The sequence below is a fragment of the Triturus cristatus genome, chromosome 3_1 (genome assembly GCF_964204655.1).
Source record: "Triturus cristatus chromosome 3_1, aTriCri1.1, whole genome shotgun sequence".
NCBI classification, from domain to species: domain Eukaryota; kingdom Metazoa; phylum Chordata; class Amphibia; order Caudata; family Salamandridae; genus Triturus; species Triturus cristatus.
Window position 1 is genome coordinate 331381193 of NC_140583.1, and position 20993 is coordinate 331402185.

Sequence of the window (20993 nt, forward strand, 5' to 3'; positions counted from 1 at the left end):
AGAACGATAGGGCGTCAGAGAAGAAGAAAAAGGAATTAAAGGAGAGGGTGATGATAGCACAGTTGCAGGGGGTGACCATAGGAAGGGAACCCCCAAAAGAGAATTACCAACCAACCGCCCCTAGAAAGCTACCCCCTAGAGACCATACACCTACGCCCTACAACGGACGGAGAGACTTAGATGGGAACCAATGTGCGTTCTGTAGAGGGTTCGGACACTGGAAATCCCAGTGCCCGGTCCTTCTGGAAATGAATAAAAATAGGAACCCCAGAGACACAGCATATGACCACAGAAATAGAGGACGGGAACGAGGGCACACGAACGACGCCATCAACGACAGGCCAGGCAGATCAAACACCTTTGATCGCCCCCGACAAAACCAGTGTCAGCAGTCCGACTATGAAAGCACTCATGACTTCGCATAGGACCGCCAGGGGCAAGGGAGGGATCCAGTCGAACTCCGTGTTGACCAGCAAGGTCCTTACGTCACCGCTAAGGTCTTGGGCACAAAATCTCCATTCCTGGTAGATACTGGGGCGACACGTAGTGCGTTATCTAAACGACTGATTCCTAGGGCACCCTTGTCTGGCTCACACGTAACCTCAATAGGCTTTGACGGAACGCCCTCCACTAACCCCTTATCAGCACCAATCCCCTTTGATTTAGAAGATAACACCACTGACACGACCTTTCTGCTCTCCTCCAACACCCCCGATGCTATTATGGGACTTGATTTGCTAAAACATTTTCGAGCCACTATCAGATGCTCCCCAGACGGAGTTCGAGTCATCCTACACGATAACCCAGATCTGTCCAGACCCTGTCACACTCGGCGTATGCTCTCTATAACCGATGCCGATATGTCCCTACTCGACACATTACCTTCACATCTATGGGCTAAAACCGACTCAGATGTAGGGCGCATGGTGATCGACCCGGTACACATAACCGTCCGACCGGACGCAGTGCTCCCAAAGCTTCCTCAGTATCGGATATCCCCCGAAGGCGAGAAGGCATTGGTGGAAATCATCGAGTCCCTGGTCGAGGCAGGAGTGGTAGAAGAAGTAGCGAGTAATGTTTGCAACAGCCCTATCCTACCCATTGTAAAGAAGCAAGGCGAGGGGGATGAGAAAGCCTACCGTTTCATTGTTGACTTGCGAGAGGTTAACAAAGTAGTCATACCCCAGTACCCCGTAGTCTCAGACATCACCACCATCCTCACCCTGATTCCATCCACCGCCACCATCTTTACTGTCATTGACCTCAAGAACGCATTCTTTTCCATCCCCATCCACCCAGACAGCCGCTACCTGTTCGGCTTCACTTTAAAAGCCCGTTCGTACAGATTCTGTAGGGCACCCCAAGGTTACACTGAGAGTCCCAGTATTTACAGCCAGGCCCTCAAGAGGCAACTAGATGCAGTCCAACTACCCGATGGAGTGGCGTTGATACAGTACGTCGATGACATTCTTTTGGCGGCCGACACCACTCCACTTGCCGTCACAGCCACCATTCACCTCCTCCGCTTCCTTGCGGAGAACGGTCACAAGGTCTCCAGAAAGAAATTGCAATTCTGCCAGCCCCAAGTAACGTATCTAGGCCACCTACTATCCAAAGACGGGAGGAAACTTACCCCTGACCGAATTCAAACCATCCTAGAAACCCCTGTTCCCAAAACTCAGAAGCAAGTGCGGTCCCTAGTGGCCCTCACCTCCTTCTGTCGTCAGTGGTTGCCAAATTTCAGTCTTATCGTAAAACCTCTGCTTTCCCTGCTGGCTAAAGATACCCCCTTCCCCCTCCCCTGGACACCCGAATGCCAATCCTCCTTCAAAGAATTACGGGATGCCCTCTGCTCAGCCCCAGTCCTAGGAACCCCAAACTACACTAAACCTTTCTCCCTCTACACCCACGAAAGGGAGGGATGCGCATTGTCTGTCCTAACCCAGTCCATAGGCCCTAAACAACGCCCTTGTGCCTACTTCTCTGCCACTCTCGACCCCGTAGCCAGAGCCTTGCCCGCCTGCCTTCGAGCAGTAGCCGCCGCTGCTGTCTCTATCCGACAAAGTGAGGGGATCGTGCTCTCGAACCCCCTCACTGTATTGGTGCCCCATGCTGTTGATACCCTCCTGAACCAAACCAAAACTCAACACCTGACTAGCGCACGACTGACTGGGTACGAACTGACTCTGCTTGCACCCCACATCACATTGAAACGATGCACCACTCTGAATCCAGCCACTCTACTACCTCTCCCTGACACTGACCCCAATGCGTCCCCTATACATGACTGCGTGACCCTCACCGACGAACAGACCAAGAGTAGGGTTGACCTCCGGGATACTGCCTTCCCGAACCCTGACGGAGAACTGTGGGTGGATGGCTCATGCATCAAGCTCCCTGATGGCACCACCTCAGCTGCCTATGCAGTCACCACAGCTCGAACAGTTGTTGAGACGGCCCGCATCACACAGCGATCCGCACAGGCGGCTGAACTAATTGCCCTCACACGAGCCTGCATCCTGGCAGCAGGGACAACCGCAAACATTTACACAGACAGTCAGTATGCCTTTGGGGTAGTTCACCACTTCGGGCTCTTATGGAAAGAGAGGGGATTCTTGACTTCTCATGGCACACCCATCCTGCATGGAGACCTAGTCTCTGCCCTGACCGAAGCAGTCCTCCTCCCCACACGGTTAGCTGTGATCAAATGCCAGGCACACAAGAAGGTGACAGACATTATAGGTCAGGGAAATGCACTAGCTGACATTACTGCCCGAACCACAGCCGAGAATAGGTCCACGACCCGTATGTACGTGACCAGGTCACAAACTGAGAAATGGAAGGATGCTAGGGAAACGATTAGGGATATCCAACTAGCCAGCACACCACACGAATTAACTGAATGGGCCCGGGTAGGATTGAAGGACGATGACGGTTGTTGGCGAACTAAAGACTCGAACAAATGGCTGCTACCCGACTCATACTTGATCCCCATGCTGACCATGGCACACTCCCCCGCACACATAGGGTCTGCCCCCATGATCGAACTCATCTCCAAAGTCTGGCACAACGACAGAATACCGGACTCAGCCAAACGTCTGGTCCAACAATGCCTAGTATGCCTCCAACACAACCCTGGGAAAGGAACTGCTGTACCCCGGGGAGGGTTTGGGGTCCCCAATCACCCCTTTGAAGTCCTACAAATGGACTACGTCCAGCTAGAAAGGTGCCAAGGTTTAAAGTATGTGCTTGTCGTTGTATGTGCCTTCAGCAAGTGGGTGGAAGCCTACCCGACCCATGATAACACCGCTATGACTACCGCAAAAGTACTACTGAAGGAATTCTTCCCCCGATACGGCCTTTGTCGAATTTTGTGGAGCGACAATGGCCCCCACTTCGTAGCCGAAGTTATCCAACTCATCTTAAAAGGGTTGGGTGTAAAACAGAAGTTCCATGCGGTCTTCCATCCCCAATCTGCAGGCCTGGTTGAGCGACACAATGCCACATTGAAGCTTAAGATAGCAAAAATAGTCGCCACCACAGGACTAAGATGGCCAGACGCTCTCCCACTAGCATTGCTATCAATGCGTTCCACCCCCACCAAACACCACTTAACCCCCTACGAGGTCGTCTTTGGGCGGCCCATGAACCTTTGGACTGCACCAAAACCATCATCCATCCACGACGTCCCGGACGTCCTCATGTCTGACTATTTGTATAACCTAACTAAGACATTGTCTGTTATCCACCAGCAGGTGCTGCACGCCATTCCCGATGTTTCCAGGGGCCCGGGACACGACATCCAACCCGGTGACTTCGTCTTAGTGCGTAACTTCCAACGCACCAAGAGTCTGGAGCCCCGGTGGACGGGCCCCCTGCAAGTCCTGATCACCACCCGAACAGCTCTTCGAGTGGAGGGGAAACGCAATTGGCTGCATGCACACCACTGCAAGAAGGTATCACCGACCCTGACAACCACGGACAACATCACCACCCAAGAGGAACTACTGGACAAAGACCGACCATCCCTGAACCGCGGCCCGGATACAGAGACACTTGAGTTGATTGAATATCCCGATCCCACTGTGCCATCCAAAGAAGGGTATAACTTGCGACGAAAGGAGAGAACTTCGGCTAAGCAGACCACAGGCTAAGTGGAAATCTCAGAACGGTAGCCTAGTCACCTAAAAGGCCACCAGGAGAGAAACTAAAACAAAGTCTGTGGTTCTGCCCGCTACCGAGTCTCTTGAAGGTGATGGAAGCGCCCGACATGAAGGTGATGGAAGCGCCCGACATGAAGATGATGGAAGCAACCGGACGTCCGAAGATCCACTACAGAAACCCAAAGACTGACCGAATGCACAGCTTAAAGACTATTGCACTTTTCATTACCCTTCTCTTTTGCCTTCTCCTCATGGTCACCTTCTGGATCATGGAAGAGAGCACACCCGCTCATAAGACATTACTGACCACCGTTCAACCTACCACCACGAAAGAACATCATCTGATCTCGCTTTCACCCCAACTCCGAGAAAGGCGTAAGGAGTTCTGGAATAACTCTTTTGTGCAGTTGCTCCACCAACACAATCTTGCTACCAACGCCACTAATTGCTGGATCTGTGGACTGCTACCACACGCCACTGGACACTCTATCCCTTTCATCCCTTCACCTTTTTCTGTCCATGGTTCCTGCCTCGCCTGGCTAATCCTCCTGCAAGAAAGCTACAAGGACAATGCCACTTCCGGCAGAACCATGTCACACTTTTACCATGGGTTCTGGCTGAACAAAACTGGAAGAACTTCTGCCCTCTTCTGCCCTCTGAGATCGAACACTTCCTTTCACATGGACATCCCTGCCAAAGAACGAGTTGAAATGCAAGTGTTCAACAATCCAGCCAGACCCACCTTCTCTTACCTCCGGAAACGGACGGCCGCCACCCTAACAGTGGCCCTGTCCGTCATCAACATCACTGGGTCTGTATGCCTCGAAGGCCTGGGGGCACAGCTGGTGGGCCACAGCTCCTGCCTCATCACCCGAACATTGGACTCAGTTGACCCACCCTCCTTTGTTGCCTCCCCGAATATGTACTTCATCTGTGGTACTAAGGCCTACACCTGGCTTCCGAAAGGTTGGGGAGGCACCTGCTACATCGCCTTTGTCCTTCCTCCGACGTATGTGGCTCCAGCAAACCATCACCGACAGAAACGGGCCAAAGACATTGTGCAGGCCGACTCCACCGGAGCACAGTTCATGGACGCAGTCAAAGGCCTTGTTCCACTCTGGGGTCCGATGGCAAACAGCCGTGCCATCCGCCACTTAACCCAGGCAGTCGAAACGGCAATGAACATTACAGCTGGCGCCCTCGCCAACAACACCGCTGAGCTTCAGGCCGTCCGCCTGGTGGCTCTCCAGAACCGCCTTGTTCTAGACGTGGTTCTGGCAGATCGTGGAGGAGCATGCCGCATCATTGGGTCCAGCTGTTGTACCTACGTACCGGATAACTCACCCTCAGTCTACAAAGCAATTGAACATCTCCACAGACTGTCCGCAGAGGTTCATCAAGAACAAGAAGAATGGTCACTGGGGAGTTGGTTTTGGGACACTATTAAAGGTTGGGGATGGAGACTGTTTTCATTTATCCTGATACCGATTGTGTTACTATGTGGATGTTGCTTGGGAATTCAGTGTCTGCCACCTTTATGTTCACTTTTTATGAACTGCATCTGCCCTAAGACTTTGGACTTTGAAACTGAGCGGATGAAAGCTCTGAACGAGGTGGAGGTACGGGGCATTATGGGGATAGATCCAAACTAGGCAAGCTGGCGAGACATGTTAAAAGGGAGGACTGTGGAAATTTAGCGTGCAAACTGAACATTATCTGCGCCATCTTGCCTCTCCCCAGCGCCACGCACAACGAATGCACGGCCGCCATTTTAGGCACCCCGCTCTCTCCCCGCTCACTCTCGACCGCCAGCGTTTTCCCTTGGCGCTGCAAGCATCCCCCGCGCGCCGGCCACCCCCGCTCTCTCATACAGGCCATAAACCCTCTCCTTCTGCGCGACCCTGCTACGGAACCACTTCCAACCGACAACCCATACATGGTCATGCCTCTCCTTTGATAACCCCCTTCCTCTGCGCCCCATTGTCTGAACTGGTCCCAGGCCATCACCTAGCCCTGCGGATGCAGTTTACTGCCCCTACTGTAAGGGAAACACCCCACATCAAAGGGATTACAGTAGATCAAAACCCCTACCCCCTGAGACCCGGCCAGTTGCACACACCCCCGGGAATTAGCGGAATTCCCTGCTGCGCGATAGCCATCTCCCACTGCGGGTAGGGTGGGAACTTCTACTGTATCTATGTGTGGGATCGGATCTGAGCCGGGGCTTCAGGGGATGTTCTTTCAGGCATCAAGGGAATCTCAAGAATGTACTATATGTAATAAAGCAATAAACCAGTGTATAAGAGACCAGGTCTCAGAGATGCAGTTAGAGCACCTCGTGACGATACCTTGCTGTCTGATCTGATGTGTTCTGCTCCGACGGAATAAAACTTTGTTTCCTGCCTTCCAGTCTCCGGCGCCTGCCTCTTTTATTGGTAAATCATCGAGTGGTATGAGAGGCGATTACCGCCGGGCAAATCCTTGAAAGATTATCGACTGAAACTGCCGCTACCATTTAACAGCGGCGGGGCATCTGTTGGGTGCGGTGATGCGTGGTGGGTTTCCGGAAGGTGAAGTGTATGCATCGGTGATCGGTCCAGTGGAACTCGGTGGTGTGGTTGAAGGAGACGTGGGAGCTTGCGGAGAAGATGGGGTCAAGCGTGTGGCCGGCGGAGTGTGTGGGTGTAGTAATGAGCTGTCTGAGTCCAAGGTTGATAGGAACATTCATATCACCTGTGCATGAATGTGGCTCGTGTGCAGTTTTGTTGTAGGCTTTGGGATTCAAACAGTACTTTGATTATTAATATTATATTTCAATATGTAGATGGCTAGCACAATAGTATTATGGAATGATGCAATGACGACAAGTCAATGTTTATGTTTATTAGATTAGGAAGGGGGAAATACCAGAGTAAATGTTTAGCTATTTACTGTTGGAGTACATCAATACTTGCTTCCAGTATCATAGGTATTCTTACTCAGGATAATACTTGAGGCACTTTCTGAAGTATGGACATGTGAAGAAAAATCATGCACAAAGGAAACATGCCGAGTTACCTCTTACTTACAAGGGTAGACACATATATCTATATATATTTATTTATTTATTTTTATTTTTTTTGAAACCGTTTATTACAAAATTCAAGAAATCTACAAAGATGGACCTACAACCTTCAGGCCGGCCGCTAGCAAGCAAAAGGAGCATGTGATACAAACAATAGCGCGCATGCCGCGGCAAAGGGAAATGCACAGGAGTTAGAAGCGGTGGTAGCCACACCATCCGGACCCCACATAACGGTTTCATTTTAATATAAATAACAACAAAAAACAAATCCACAAGGCAACCCACAATCGGAAACAGCAGCATGTGCTCCCCTAGAGGGGGGACCCTACCAATCCATAGGAGTATCAAGGGGGGGAAAAGGTCAAGACGGGGATTAGGTGGACTCAGTGCCCGGAACCGGGGAGATAAACTGGCTAAGGGGACGGGGCCGGTGACGGATCGGGCAATAACGGCGGGGTACAGATTCCCCCGCGGTAGGCGTTCCAGGGGCCCCATACGTTCACCCATGTCCCAGGCTTACCTCTCGCAACATACACCACCTTTTCCCGAAACATGCACCAATCCACGTTATCCTTCCATGCCGAGAGAGTCGGCGACCTCTGGGAACCCCACAGTTGAGCAATGTCGCGTTTGGCCACCATATATCCCAGAGTCACCCACCGCGTCTGCGGCACCGAGTAGTCGGTTGGCTCCCACACATTCAGAAGGCATCTCCTCGCTTCGGGCAGCAGCGACACACGCGTAACCACCCGCAGGACCTCATGCACACCACGCCAGAATCGCTCCACCTCCGGGCATTCCCACAAAATATGGAGAAAGGTCCCCAACGAACCACACCCACGCTTACACAACCCGTCCACAGCATAGCCCATACGCATCAGCCTCGGCCCCGTAACATAGACCCTATGGAGTATCTTGAGCTGGACGAAGCGAAGGCGGGCCGGTATGGCCACCTCTTTCGGGGAGGCCACCGCAGATACCCAGTCCTCGTCATCCAGCTCCAATCCATCGGCCACCCATGCCTCACGAAGGTTAGTCAGCAGTCCCGAGCGGTCATTGATAAGTTTTTTATAGATTAATGAAATCGTGCTGTCCGGTACATGTCCATCTAGCACTCTATCCTCCAGAGGGGAATACTCCGGGATGGAGGCAACGTCCGGGAATACGGAGCATAGCGCATGACGGATCTGCATATACCGAAAGTACTCCCTGTCCTGCAACTGGAATTCTGTCTGTAGCATCTCGAACGTTTTGAATCCCCCCCTCGTCCAGAGATCACCCACCCTGCTGATGCCTATCATGTCCCACTTCTCAAAGCCCTTCGAGGTCCACAGGGAGCCCAACTGCTCAGATGCGTATAGTGGCGACGCCCGGGTCAAACGATCTTTCCACCCCATCGCCACATTAGCCGTGTGCCACACTCGTACCATGACACGCGTGGGGCCCGTCAGACGTGCGTCAAGCGAGCTGGAGTAAAGCGCTCCGTTATAATCACCACCCGGCAGTAACATCTTATCCATTTCAAAGGCCGGGTTTAGAGCGGGCCCGTACAGGCAGTGATTAATCGCAGCCAGCTGGGAGGCCCAGTAATATCGCTTGATATCTGGGAGGGCAACCCCCCCGTCGTACCACGGGAGCGTCAGCTTCGCCAGGGCGATACGCGGTCTACCTTCCCAGAACAGTCGGTGCTGCAAACTCTCCACCTCGCGAAAGTAGCGCGCCGGGACGACGTCCATTGTGTTCTGCAGAGCGTACAGGAAATGCGGCAGCGACATCATCTTAAACAATGCCGCCCGGCCGAGCGGCGAGAGCGGCAAGCGCCTCCAACGCGCGACATCCTCCTTCAGGCGCTGAAGGGGGGGAAGCAAGTTCTGACTATATCGGGCCTCCGCGTCCAGGGTAATGAAGACCCCCAGGTACCGAAATCCCCGCGGGGCGATCTGGATAGGACAACCCCGCGGAAGGATAGGATCCTCCCCAGAGAGAACATAGACGCACGATTAAGCCCAGTTGATGACAAGGCCGGAGTTAAGACCAAATGAATGCAATACATCAACCAGTACTATCAGTGACTTACGTGGGGAAGCCAGGTACAGGAGAATATCGTCAGCGTATAGAGATACGCGGTCCTCATACTCGGGGGTCCAGCGGAGACCACGAATAGAAGGTTCCCACCGCAGCCACTCCGCCAGGGGCTCCAAGGCGAGCGCGAAAAGGAGCGGCGATAACGGGCAGCCCTGCCGCGTGCCCCTGCCCAGCTCGAACGGAGCCAACACTCTACCGTTCACAACCACCTGCGCCAGCGGGCCAGAGTACAACAATTTTACCCAACTGATGAATCCTGGGCCAAACCCAAACTTCGCGAGCGTCGCCCAAATATAAGGCCATTCAAGTGTGTCAAACGCCATAGTGGCGTCCAAGGACGCCAAAATGGCCGGCTCTCGTATGAACGGGACACGTGCGAGCACCCCATGCAAACGCCGCAGGTTAAGCGCAGTGTTGCGATGAGGGATAAAGCCGGACTGATCCTGGTGAATCAAGTCACACACTACGCCGACCAGCCGATTGGCCAACACCTTGGCGAGGATTTTGGGCTCCGCATTCAATAGCGAAATAGGCCGATAGGATGTGACCCGGTCCCGTGGCCTCCCCTCCTTATGGATAACCACGATAGTAGCTAGACGCTGGTCTAGCGGGAGGGAATCCGCCGAGTGCGCCGCGAGGAACATAGCACGGAGATGCGGCGCCAGCGTATCCGGTCGCAGTTTATACAACTCGATGGGAAGACCATTAGGACCCATGGCCTTGCCGGAAGCGACCGAACGTATGGCGAGGGCTATTTCTTCGGAAGTTGGAGCGGCGTCCAACGACACTCTGTCCTCCTCCGAAAGGGAAGGCAGCGCGATATCCCTGAGCAGGGCATGGGAATCCTCTTCAGAGCGGGAGGACACCGGGGAATACACCCCACGGAAATAGTCTGCAAAGCAGGAGACAATTTCTTCTGGTTCAGTGACACACACACCATTCTGTTTCTCAATCAACGGGACAACTCGACTCACTCTCTCCTTTTTGTCCAGTCACGCAATCAATTTACCAGCCTTATCACCCACATCATACAGTCTCCCCTGTTGCTCTCTACTGAGGCCCCTGGCCGCCTCCGTGACGAGGGCCTTATAGGCCGCTTGCTTGAGTCGGAGAACATGTAATTTGTCATCCGTCACCCCACATTCTAGAGCACCCTCCAACTCGGTTATCTCAGCTTCAACACGGGTCACCTCCTCCCGCTCGCGCCTCCGGGAATGGGAAATAAGGGACAAGGCCTCTCCCCGGAGTACCGTCTTGAACGCCTCCCACAGTGAGACCACCGATGACACAGACCCCACATTCTCGTCAAAGTAGCGCTTAATGGATTTAACCAGCTCTGCGCGAATGGTGGGGTCACGCAGGTACCAGGGATTAATCGGGACCACCCTACCCTCTCCCCTCGGAAGAATATCAAAGTGCAACAAGAGCGGGGAGTGGTCCGAAATACCCCGTGCCAAATGGCGCACCTCCCCTATCCTCCCCACATGCGCCGCCGGAACCAGGACATAATCTAGCCGTGAGAGACTACCATGAGCCCCTGAATGGAAGGTGTACTGTAGCTGCGTGGGATGTTTCAAACGCCAACAATCCACCAGCCCCAAGGTATCCAAGAGGCCAGACAACCACGCCTGGGCACGGGGGAGATCCCTAGGGGGGTGACGATCCACAGTTCCGGAAACCACAGCATTAAAATCCCCCCCCCACCACTAGAATCCCCTCCGGAAGGCCAAGGAGGAGGCGCCCCAGATCCGCAAAGGTGGTCGTCTGCAGCCCCGGCGGGACATAAACAGACACAAAAACGACCACTCTGCCCTCCATTCTACCCACCAAAACCGTGTAACGTCCCCTGTCGTCATGGAGCACTTCATCAACCTCCAACGGGAGCGAGTTCTTAACCATAATGCCCACACCCCTTGAACCAGACGTGAAGCCCGAATGGGCCACAAGGCGGTAGCCCCGTCGATTCATAGCACAAAAGGAGTTGCCAATGAGGTGTGTCTCCTGCAGAAAAACTATATCGGGCGAAATTCGCTTCAAGAACTGCAGGACCACACCTCGTTTTATCCTGTCCCCCAATCCATTAACATTCCAGGACAACAGACTCAGTCCCCTACCCCCCATCATAAACAGAAGCCATCACTCGTCCCCCAGAGAGCACTTTAGAAATAACACAACGATACTTTTGCCTTGTGGTATAAACGAACAACACCCCACCCCAACCCACCCACCCCAACAAAACTCCCCCCTCCCTGCACCCCTGCATGAGCCCAGACAGCCCCCCAAACTTGCAGTGTGCCTGTCGCCCCTATATAATGAAACTAGCTAGACCCCCTAGAGGAGGAAAGAGTACCCCTTCTAGACCCCACACAACCTCCAAGGGAGGGGAAAGAACAAAGACAGAAGCGTGGTCGAAAGTGGCATCATAGTCGTCCAGAGTGAGGACCAATATCAACCCCTCAGTCCCGATCCTGTGGGCCGTCTCCTCCCGCCGCCCCCCCCCCCCCCACCATCTCGATCACTACCCCCAGAGAGAGTGTCCAGCCAGTCCCCGGCCGCTTCGGGACGATCAAAAAAGTGCGTGCGACCATCCACCTCTACCCGCAGCTTGGCCGGGAAGAGCATGGCGTATTTTAAGTTCATGTCCCGGAGACGGCGCTTGACACCCAGGAAACTCAGTCTCTGCTTCTGGACCGCTTGGGTAAAATCGGGATAAAAGTTCACCTCCATATTTTCCAGCTTAATCGGCCCCTGCAGTCTGGAGGCCTGCAAGATCGCGTCCCTGTCCCGAAAGTTAAAAATCCGGGCAATGAGAGGCCGCGGAGGGGCTCCGACCTTCGGCCTTCCCCCGGGAACTCTGTGGGCCCTCTCCACGGCAAAGAATTTACTCAGTCCCCGAGGCCGGAGATGGGTAGCGATCAGGTCCTCTACAAAAAGATCCGCCGCCGCCTCCTCCCGTCCCTCGGGTACTCCGATGATGCGGATATTATTCCTCCGGGCCCGACTCTCGGAATCCTCCAGGCGCCGATCCATAAGCGCACTCGCCTGACGAAGTCGGTGCACCTCCGTTTGGAGGGCCGCCACCTCAGTCGTGAGGCCCGACGCGGTTCGGGCCAAAGAGTCAACCCGGTCGTTGGTCTTGGAGAGATCAGCCCTCACCAGGCCGACATCCACGAGGACCGAGTCGATCTTATGCGCCAAGGTGTCGAACCGCTGGCCCACCGAGGCCTTCATCTCAGCAATGGCGCCCATGACGTCTTGCAGAGTCAGATCCGTGGGCAAATCCGGGGCATCAGGGGGGCCCTCAGAGGACTTGTGCGGTCCGCCGGGAGATCCCTTCTGGAGGGTATAGCGGTCCATGATGTTGGCCTGATGTACGGCGCCACGCCGGGTCGACTTGGTCTTCGACCGATCTCCGTCTTGTTTCGTGGCCATCGCCACGGGTCACACACCCGCACCAGCTACGCCGTAGAGGGCAGGCAATCAAGGCCACGAGCTCCGGGGGGCCACCCCAGGTCGGCGGGGTGGGTCACAGCCGGCAGGCAGGCAGGGTCTCCCAGCGAGGCCACACCAACACAAAGAACTCAGCGATCTCACTTGCAGAGACGGCAAGGGGGTGCGAAAGTGAAAGCGAAAGTGCGGGGTACGCGACTCGCCAGGCCCATCCCGCCGTTGTTGTTCACTTTGCCACTGGGTCACCCCCCAGCGCAAATCCGGGGTCCGGCGAGAAGTAGGCCGCAAACTTCAATCGGTGCTCACTCCGGTACCCGAAGTCCGATTCGAGAACGGGGAACGGGTACCACCTCAGCTCAGGCTCACCGACACAGTCCCCTCAACCGAGGCAGGATGAAGACAGGATAAACGTAGGAGGTTGCGGAGGTCCTCGGGAGCCTCGCACCTACGCGGCCATCTTGGTTGCGCGCTAGGCTCCTCCCCCCTATCTATATATATATTTACCATGCCACTGTCCTACCACTGAAAAATAATTCAACACAATTCAAACATGGCCATTGTTAAGGTGAATGATTTACAAATAATGTGAAACTCAACTGAGCAAACGGGCAATTTCAAAACATCAATTGCACCACCTTTCCACATATCAAGCAGAAACGATATGAACTGAAAGTATACTTAACATCTTATGTGTGTTTAACCTCTAATGTAAGCAGTTTAGTACCTAAAACAAGGCTGCATAAAACATACCCAGTCTGGATCTGTCGGCTGCACAGTAACTCTGTAGTAGGTGACTTTGCCATCCTCCCTCTCCTGGATGATCAGTTTATCCTTTGGAAACCTTTTTATGAGTTGGGCAATCTCGGTCTCCCTCAGTTGCTTGGCAACTTCAGGAGTCACTTCACTCAACCTAATCTCTTCCTTGAGTACAGAAGGGCGACTAACATGACTCTCTGGTGCTGTAGGCTTGGCTTTTGGAGGCTCATGTCTCTTTACAGAGTGTGGCTGGCTGGGTAGTGGCTGATCCGGGTGCCAGAATCGGCATTTGTTATCCATGGCACAGTAACCATTTGCAAAGTACCGGCATAACTTTGGAGCCCGCTGCCTTTTTGATGGAGCTTTTACTTGAGCATTTGTTGATGGTTGCAATGCTGGAGAGGCATCAGCAGACTTGAACTCATTAGACTTTTCCACAGCACTAGGTTTTGAGGTGCTCCCAGAGGATAATGAGGACCCCTGATCACCACCATACTCTTGGCCTGGTGTAGGTCTTCTGGATGATGCCGTCTGATCCACTTGTTGATGGAGGAAACGGCATCTTTTGCCAAACTGGCAGTACCTTCCTTGGGAATAGAAGCGACATAATCTTTGACCAGCGTGGGCATTCTCTACTGTACATCGAGCTTGGTTTGTAGAACTCGTACTATCATGTACTGCATGAGGTTCAGGAGAAAGCGGCTGAATAACTTCCATTGTAACCTGAAAATTAAAAAAAAAATACTGTTTTTGTAGAAATGTCAATCAAGGTAAAACAATGCATTATAATGATTATCATAAATACAGCTAGTCACATATTGATGCAATGATATAGCTATAGTCAGGTAAGGCTTGCTCTCCCACAAGTGTTGCCTGTGAAGATTTTAGAAGTAGGGTAAAGCGAGGTTACACCATTCTATATTATTAAATTCAAAAAGCAAGCTTTGAACATAGGACAGTAATGGTAAGTTGCCAGCTTACATAAAAGTACAGCACCGACACTTCCCCAAATACAAGTAAAGGTTTTTGGAAGAAGTTTGCTTCTAATTCCATCCAGTAATGCAAAACACTAGAATTTATATGGCAAAAACAATACTTAAATCATATTGACGTAGGTCTAAGGGTGAATTCCTCCATCAAAAAACTCTTGTGTGGTGGGGACATCAGAGAAGAAACAGAATCATCAATAAAAAGAGAAATTACACTAAGTTAAGTGATGGAGCAGATTTCTGAGCATAAGAACATTTTAAGGCTTTATGCTATCAACGACCCCTACTGCCTCAGTTATAGTGAAATCATTCAATATGAACTAATTTCAATGCCAACATACACTGTAAAGAAAAATACGTTCTGGCAACTAGGAATATCCAATTCAGTTCCAAACCAATAGAACTGCACAAATTGGCGCCGCGTGCACATGGTCTGGGGATGTAGTGGTAGCTGAGTGACGACTAACCAATGCCAAAATTAATACCACACAACACAGCAATGTCAGGTACACACATTACTAATTCCTAAACAAAGAACCACATAGGCTCAAATTGTACAGAAACTGCTATGGGGAGATTTTAGGACAGATTACGAGTTGGGTGGTTAATTCTGTCCTGTGCGTAAACCCCTGTATACGTACAGGACAGAATTCAAAGTTTGTTTTTATTTAACGCATTCAATAATTCTCAAATGATCCCACATTTGTTAAATTTCGGCAGGTAAAACCTGCCAGTATGTTATAGGGGAAGACATATGGTGTTTACCGGATCGTGCGGATTTTAGTGCGTTATACGCCGAAATCCACGTTATTCCTCGTAAACTCATAAGTGGTATTTATCACACCCGATAAAAAAATGCAGATCGTGGCATTCTTATTTATCAGGGCGATAAATAACGTCTCAATGTGTAATTGGGCCTTAGTTGTGATCGCTCTTGGGGCCTCCACTTAAAGACTTGCAAAATGGCCGCCCCGAAGTGAAGTGAAGTGCAATGGAAGTGAAGCATGGTTTGAAATCACAAACTCCAGACGCTCTCACAGGTCATGCTGGGACGGCTTGTGTGTAGAGCTTCCCTCCATCATAAAGCAGACCATCTCTGGTTCGGTGATTGATAAAATACACTTCCGCCCTAAACCATTATTGAATTTACCCGTGCGTTAGTCTTGGGCAGACTTTGAACTGCGCGTGCATATTGCCGAGTCATACCAATCGTCAATCCTCGTGTTCACAAGGTCACACGAACGGTGGAAGCCGAGTTACTGATTAGTCACAAGGCAGATACGCATTGCCAAGGCCCTTCCTGTTTACCCTCTCATAAAAGGCACACGGGCGCCAATGATCGTGGGTAATAATTTGAAAGCATTGTTGTAAGAGGCATCCACGCATGAACAGACAGGAAAGAAGCTAACACTGGAAATGTATTTTATATATTTTAAAAAATCTCTCTCTATCGGCAGGTTCATAACAGAATGGAAATACCAAGTTGGTGCATGTTTTTACAAGAGTTGCGTTCTGCTTTGGTAATTATGTGATTATTTGTATCAGTCACTACATTGTGATTCGCTGGTAGTGGTGCACTCATTGCAAATGCCAGAGGAACGGAGGAAAACAAACTACAAACACTGTATCTCGTAATTCGAAACAAACTCAGCAGTCAAATGGCTGGAGAGACAACCTGGCCAGTCAGCCAGGAGCTCTTAAAGAAGATTGGGGCATTTCTTCTTTAACCCCTCGCACTGAAGCATGGCACAGGGGGACTATACTAGTTCACCTGGGTGGTTGGTGCCTGTGTTTTTTTTTTCATAGTGGTCTAGAACAAAATTAGACAAATGATAACACACTCTCAGTAGGGACTACAGTCCGTGATCAGTTTCATGTTTAGTTAAGGTTTGAGATTGTTCTTTGTTTATGTAATATTTTATGCATAAAACTCTTTAAGTTAATGCTCTCTTTGTAGCACACCTACTCTTTTTCCTTTTTGTTGCTTTGCACTGTGTTGATCACTTTTGCTCTTTTTAGGTTTTGTTTCCTTGATTTATCTTCAGTTATTCTATGTCTGTTTATTTAAGAGACGTCAGTAATACAGTAAATAAGTGTATAACATACTTTGTAAATGATCCCTTTGTTGGTCATTTGCTTCAGTATATACTGTTACCAAGCTCACAGTGTGTTATTGGGTTGCTCTTTACTGTCTGAGGCTGCATTCAATCTCATTGGCTTTTTACCTGCTAATCCACTGTACAGAGTCTGACTCTGCACCACCCATGTCTCAACTGGAGGTAGTAAAACCATTCCACTGCTTGTAGTCCAGTGTTTTTGGATTCCTTTCGTCAAGGCCTGGGGTGAAGTCTGTATAGTAGTGAATGGAGAGGGTTAACAGGTGCATCGCTTTCAAGTGTCTCACTGGTCCTACACTTCCATGGTTGTTTCTTTTAAGGGGAAGAGTACAGAGCCCAGCTCCTATGCTATTCTCATAAGCATGGGAACGTGAACATAGAAATTCCTGTAGCGAAGTAGTCAACGAAGCACCATTGTTTTGATGTTTCAATCTTGTCCCATTCAACAAACAAACAACACAGCTGGGTGGCTTGGTAGAAAAGTAGAGTTGGTAACCTCCACTATAATTAGCAACTAGATGGCACAAAAATTGAGGTAGTAAAATCCTACACCTATCTCGGGCGAATCTTTCCTCAAACCTTAGAAGTTCATTCTCATCTTCACCACATGAACCAAAAAGCAGAAGCACACATTTACGCCATAAGGAAATTTTAAAACTATTCAGGCAAGAGGCATTTTCAAGAACCTTTTGAAATGTACAGGGCCAAAATTGCATAAAAAATAACCTACGCCACAGAGTATATTCCTTTAGCTTGATGGAACGTTTTGCATATCAGCGAAGGTAAATTTTTACGCACATTAATGTTATTTAGTCAAGCTGTCCCAGTACAGATCCTTTGGTTGGAATTTGCCATCGTAAGTGCATTTTCAATAGGCTTAGCAAATTTAATTAGATGGGCTTTCAAACTTCTGCATGCAGAAGAAGGCTCTTTAAGGGACCTACTGAGATATGCAAGCTTAAAAACAAGACACATTGCAAACAAATCTTAAGACTGCTCTACAATTCTTTCAGTGTACTGAATCCATTATTCAGTCCTGGACTCCAGCACACCTGAAGCACTTTCTGAAAAATGTGACTCCCCGTTCAAGTTTCGACCTGGACAAGGCATATTGCCTGAAATGATCTCATTACAATGTTATCACTTCTACAATTGAGTTTAAGTCCCCTCAACAATACACAAGTTTTACCTTGGAACATAAAATTAGATGTATCTCCATGTTGCAATTAGGACTACTTCCTTTAATGGTTGTTACAAGTCACTGGAATAACCTTGATAACGATAGTGGTGAATGTGATAAATGCAATCACGGAAACCAGGACCTAGCACATATCTTATTGTTATGTTCTAACACGGAGGTAGTAGAGGTTCAAAACCGTTTTATAAAACCTATAGTTTTTAGACATAACCTTTCCTCCTCCATTGATTCAATCGCTTTTTTTTTTAAATCCACCAAATGAATTTGTGTGCTATAAATTGTCCAAATTTATTAAATGTGTTTTTTTCTTGTGTTAACCCCTTTGTTGCGCCCGTCGGCCAACGCGAGCACTACCTCTGTAGTGCTGCGCACGTCCGTTGGCCGACGCGGCCTCACCCACTCAATGAAACGCCCCACACCGCGGCGGAATTACCGTCACGGTAAACGGGTTAAATGTGTGCGTTTTTCATATTAAATTTTAAAATATTTTATACAAAGGATTTTATGTTTATAAATTGAAATATGTACAATTGTTGATCTCGTAAGAGATCTATATCAATAAAATGATATTGAATAGAGTTGGTAAGGCTGGTCTTCCAGCTGTTGCTGGGAGAAAGATAAAACTGTTCATAACATTTGAGAGCTTCCAGCTCTACATTCAGTTATTGATGGTCGTCTGGAACTGGTTGATTAAGGTTGGCGACTAGGATAGCGAGATAGCCTGGAACCGATACAGTATCGGGAGGACTGTCAACCTTACAATGACTACACTACCAAGTAATGCGATGTGATTCATGTGCAGAGCGGGGGTGGGTGGAGGGCTCTCCAGTCACTCAGGAGTGGAAACAAGTTACGTACAGTGATTTGGGACATAGAATGAGCAATCTTGATGCCCAAATTCCTCACCACCCACCAGATGGAGAAAAGTGGATGCAGTGAACTTTAGAAGCAACGCTCCAGATCTTGCAGTTTTGATCCTGAAGCCAGTTATTGCCTGAAATGAAAGCTGTTCAGCTCTTTCAGGAGGTACAGTATCGATTATAGTGGGCCTGAGAGTGATACCACATTGTGATCTGCAAACATGGTCAGTTTGAAAACATCTCTCCCCTCTTCATGTCCCCCAGTGTCGGATGCAGGTCACAAATAGCTCAAGCATGAGAGTACACAAAGGAGGTGCCAGTCACGCTCCACCGAGAGCTCCTGGGTTGGTAAAATTGTATCTATGATCCTCCGCTGCACTTTCACTGCCATAAATGAATGACTTTCCAGTGTGGATTATTGCAAAGCGCCAGAACACAGCTCCTTGAGGCCCATTACACCCCGCCTCTACACTCCTGCTAGCACAGCGCATACTTAGAGATCCTGCGTCATTCTGGTTTATAGCAAATGAAGACAAGTGGCACATAATTATCAACATCAAAGTTTATTTTAGACACAGGCAAGATTTTCACACCACCAATGAAGATATTTACTAAGTGACGAACTGTTACTACAGGACACCACAACACCATTCCTCTCACTCGATGCAGCAGGCTGCAAATTCCGCAGTTCCATTTTATTTTTTAAAGTATGGATTAAACTGAAATAATTGGTAGCAACACCCGGAGCTTTAGAAAAGAAATGCAGTGGCATGTTGCTTGTTACGTTCACACATTACACTGCCCTTTCAATGCGATCACAGTTACATAACAGCCATTTTACGTTCGTCCTGAGAAGAGAACAAACCCTCTTTTACAACCGTCTGTTTGCTTTTAATGCAAGGCGTTTCCCGTCAGGCAGGGTTGGATCTTGCATAATCTGCTGTGATTTTTGGACTGATCTTTAAATGCTTTTATATGCTTGTAAGATGCTTCTTGTTGCAGCCTGTAAATTACACGTCCTTATTAGCTGCTAGCATGTGCAGGCTCTTGTACATCCTGGGAGTTACTAGCTGGCAATGGCGTCTGGTGTAAATAAGCGTTTCTTCTCAGTTTAAAATACAAGTTTGTTCTGTTTAGCCCTGCCAACTGTCCCTTGCGGATACCATTTCCAGTCTTGGATTTTTGTTAGGTAACCTTGTGTATTCTGGGAATTATAGTCTTCAATCCTTTAAATTAGTTGGATAACACACCAATACGGGATCCACAGTAACGTGAAACAGAAATGTTCCCGGTATGCGTTGCAGGGCTCCCCATCAGGATGGAAGTGTGATGCTGCAACCTGTCTGCAGCCAATCCCCGCTGCCCTCACCTGGGGCAGCAGCTTCTTAGAGACACTGCTGGGACGGGGTAGGAAGCGCTTATCAAAATGAGGAGAGCACGTCTATAACCATGGGCGTCTGCAGAAATTTTTCCGGGGGAAGGGGGGGGGGGGGGGGGAGGGAGGGATTTTTGACTTCATCACCATCCTCCGACATGATTGAGCACAAGTATTAAATACATTTTTCAAAAATCTAATAAGACAAAGAGCTTAAATAAATAAAGAAACCCATAGGAGGAATAGAAAAATCTTGTGAGGCGCCACAACAGACGACCTGGCAACTACAATGAAACAGAGGGAAAAACTTAAAATGGCCGGAAAAAACTAAAAAAATTCTAAATCAGGTTGATGTGGTTCTAGAGAGATCCACATCAGCAAACCTTTCAATAATGGTACAGTGGACAATTGTGTCAAATTCAAGAGCTAGCAGGATCAGCCTCGCTAAGCCACATCGTATCAAACAATATTAATGAAGCACCTCATTAAGTACCAAAGCCATGACTGTGTCCATCTATGTACTTGGACAGAAACTCACAGAGGAGTGTACACAGCATTGAATTCTTCAAGAGGGTCGGGAAGTTGTTCAGAGATTATTTGCTTTGTCTTTTTTTCCAAAGAGGGTAACAGCACCATGAGATCAGAGTTATAAACATTTGGAACATCCAAACCATCTTTTGAAGGCAGAGGGCTAACAACAGTGGCTTTCCAAACTTTGGGGACAAGTCCAGCTGTGAACAATGCATTGATAATATTGGCAATTTCCTAGACACTGGCAGTAGATGTTCCTTGTAATATTCTCACACAGCACAACTCATTGGGAAAGCCAGGTTTCAACATGGACAGAAGAATGCCTACCTCCTCATTAGAGTCAGTGGAAAAGCAAGAGAGGGAAATCTCAGTGCATAAGTAAAGGTCAGGTGCAGGACAACTGAA

General features: G+C 49.6%; 1 protein-coding gene across 4 annotated transcripts in view; it reads right to left on the minus strand.

Annotated features, from left to right (window-relative positions):
• LOC146860205 (uncharacterized) overlaps positions 1 to 20993 on the minus strand; it is a 515433-nt gene that overhangs the window by 368522 nt on the left and 125918 nt on the right. For all 4 annotated transcript variants that reach the window (XM_085644046.1, XM_085644048.1, XM_085644047.1 and 1 more), the window contains exon 2: positions 13513 to 14241. In XM_085644046.1, coding sequence (XP_085500172.1) covers positions 13513 to 14235 — 723 coding nt within the window. In that variant the 5' untranslated portion in view covers positions 14236 to 14241. The remainder of the gene's footprint in view (positions 1 to 13512; positions 14242 to 20993) is intronic.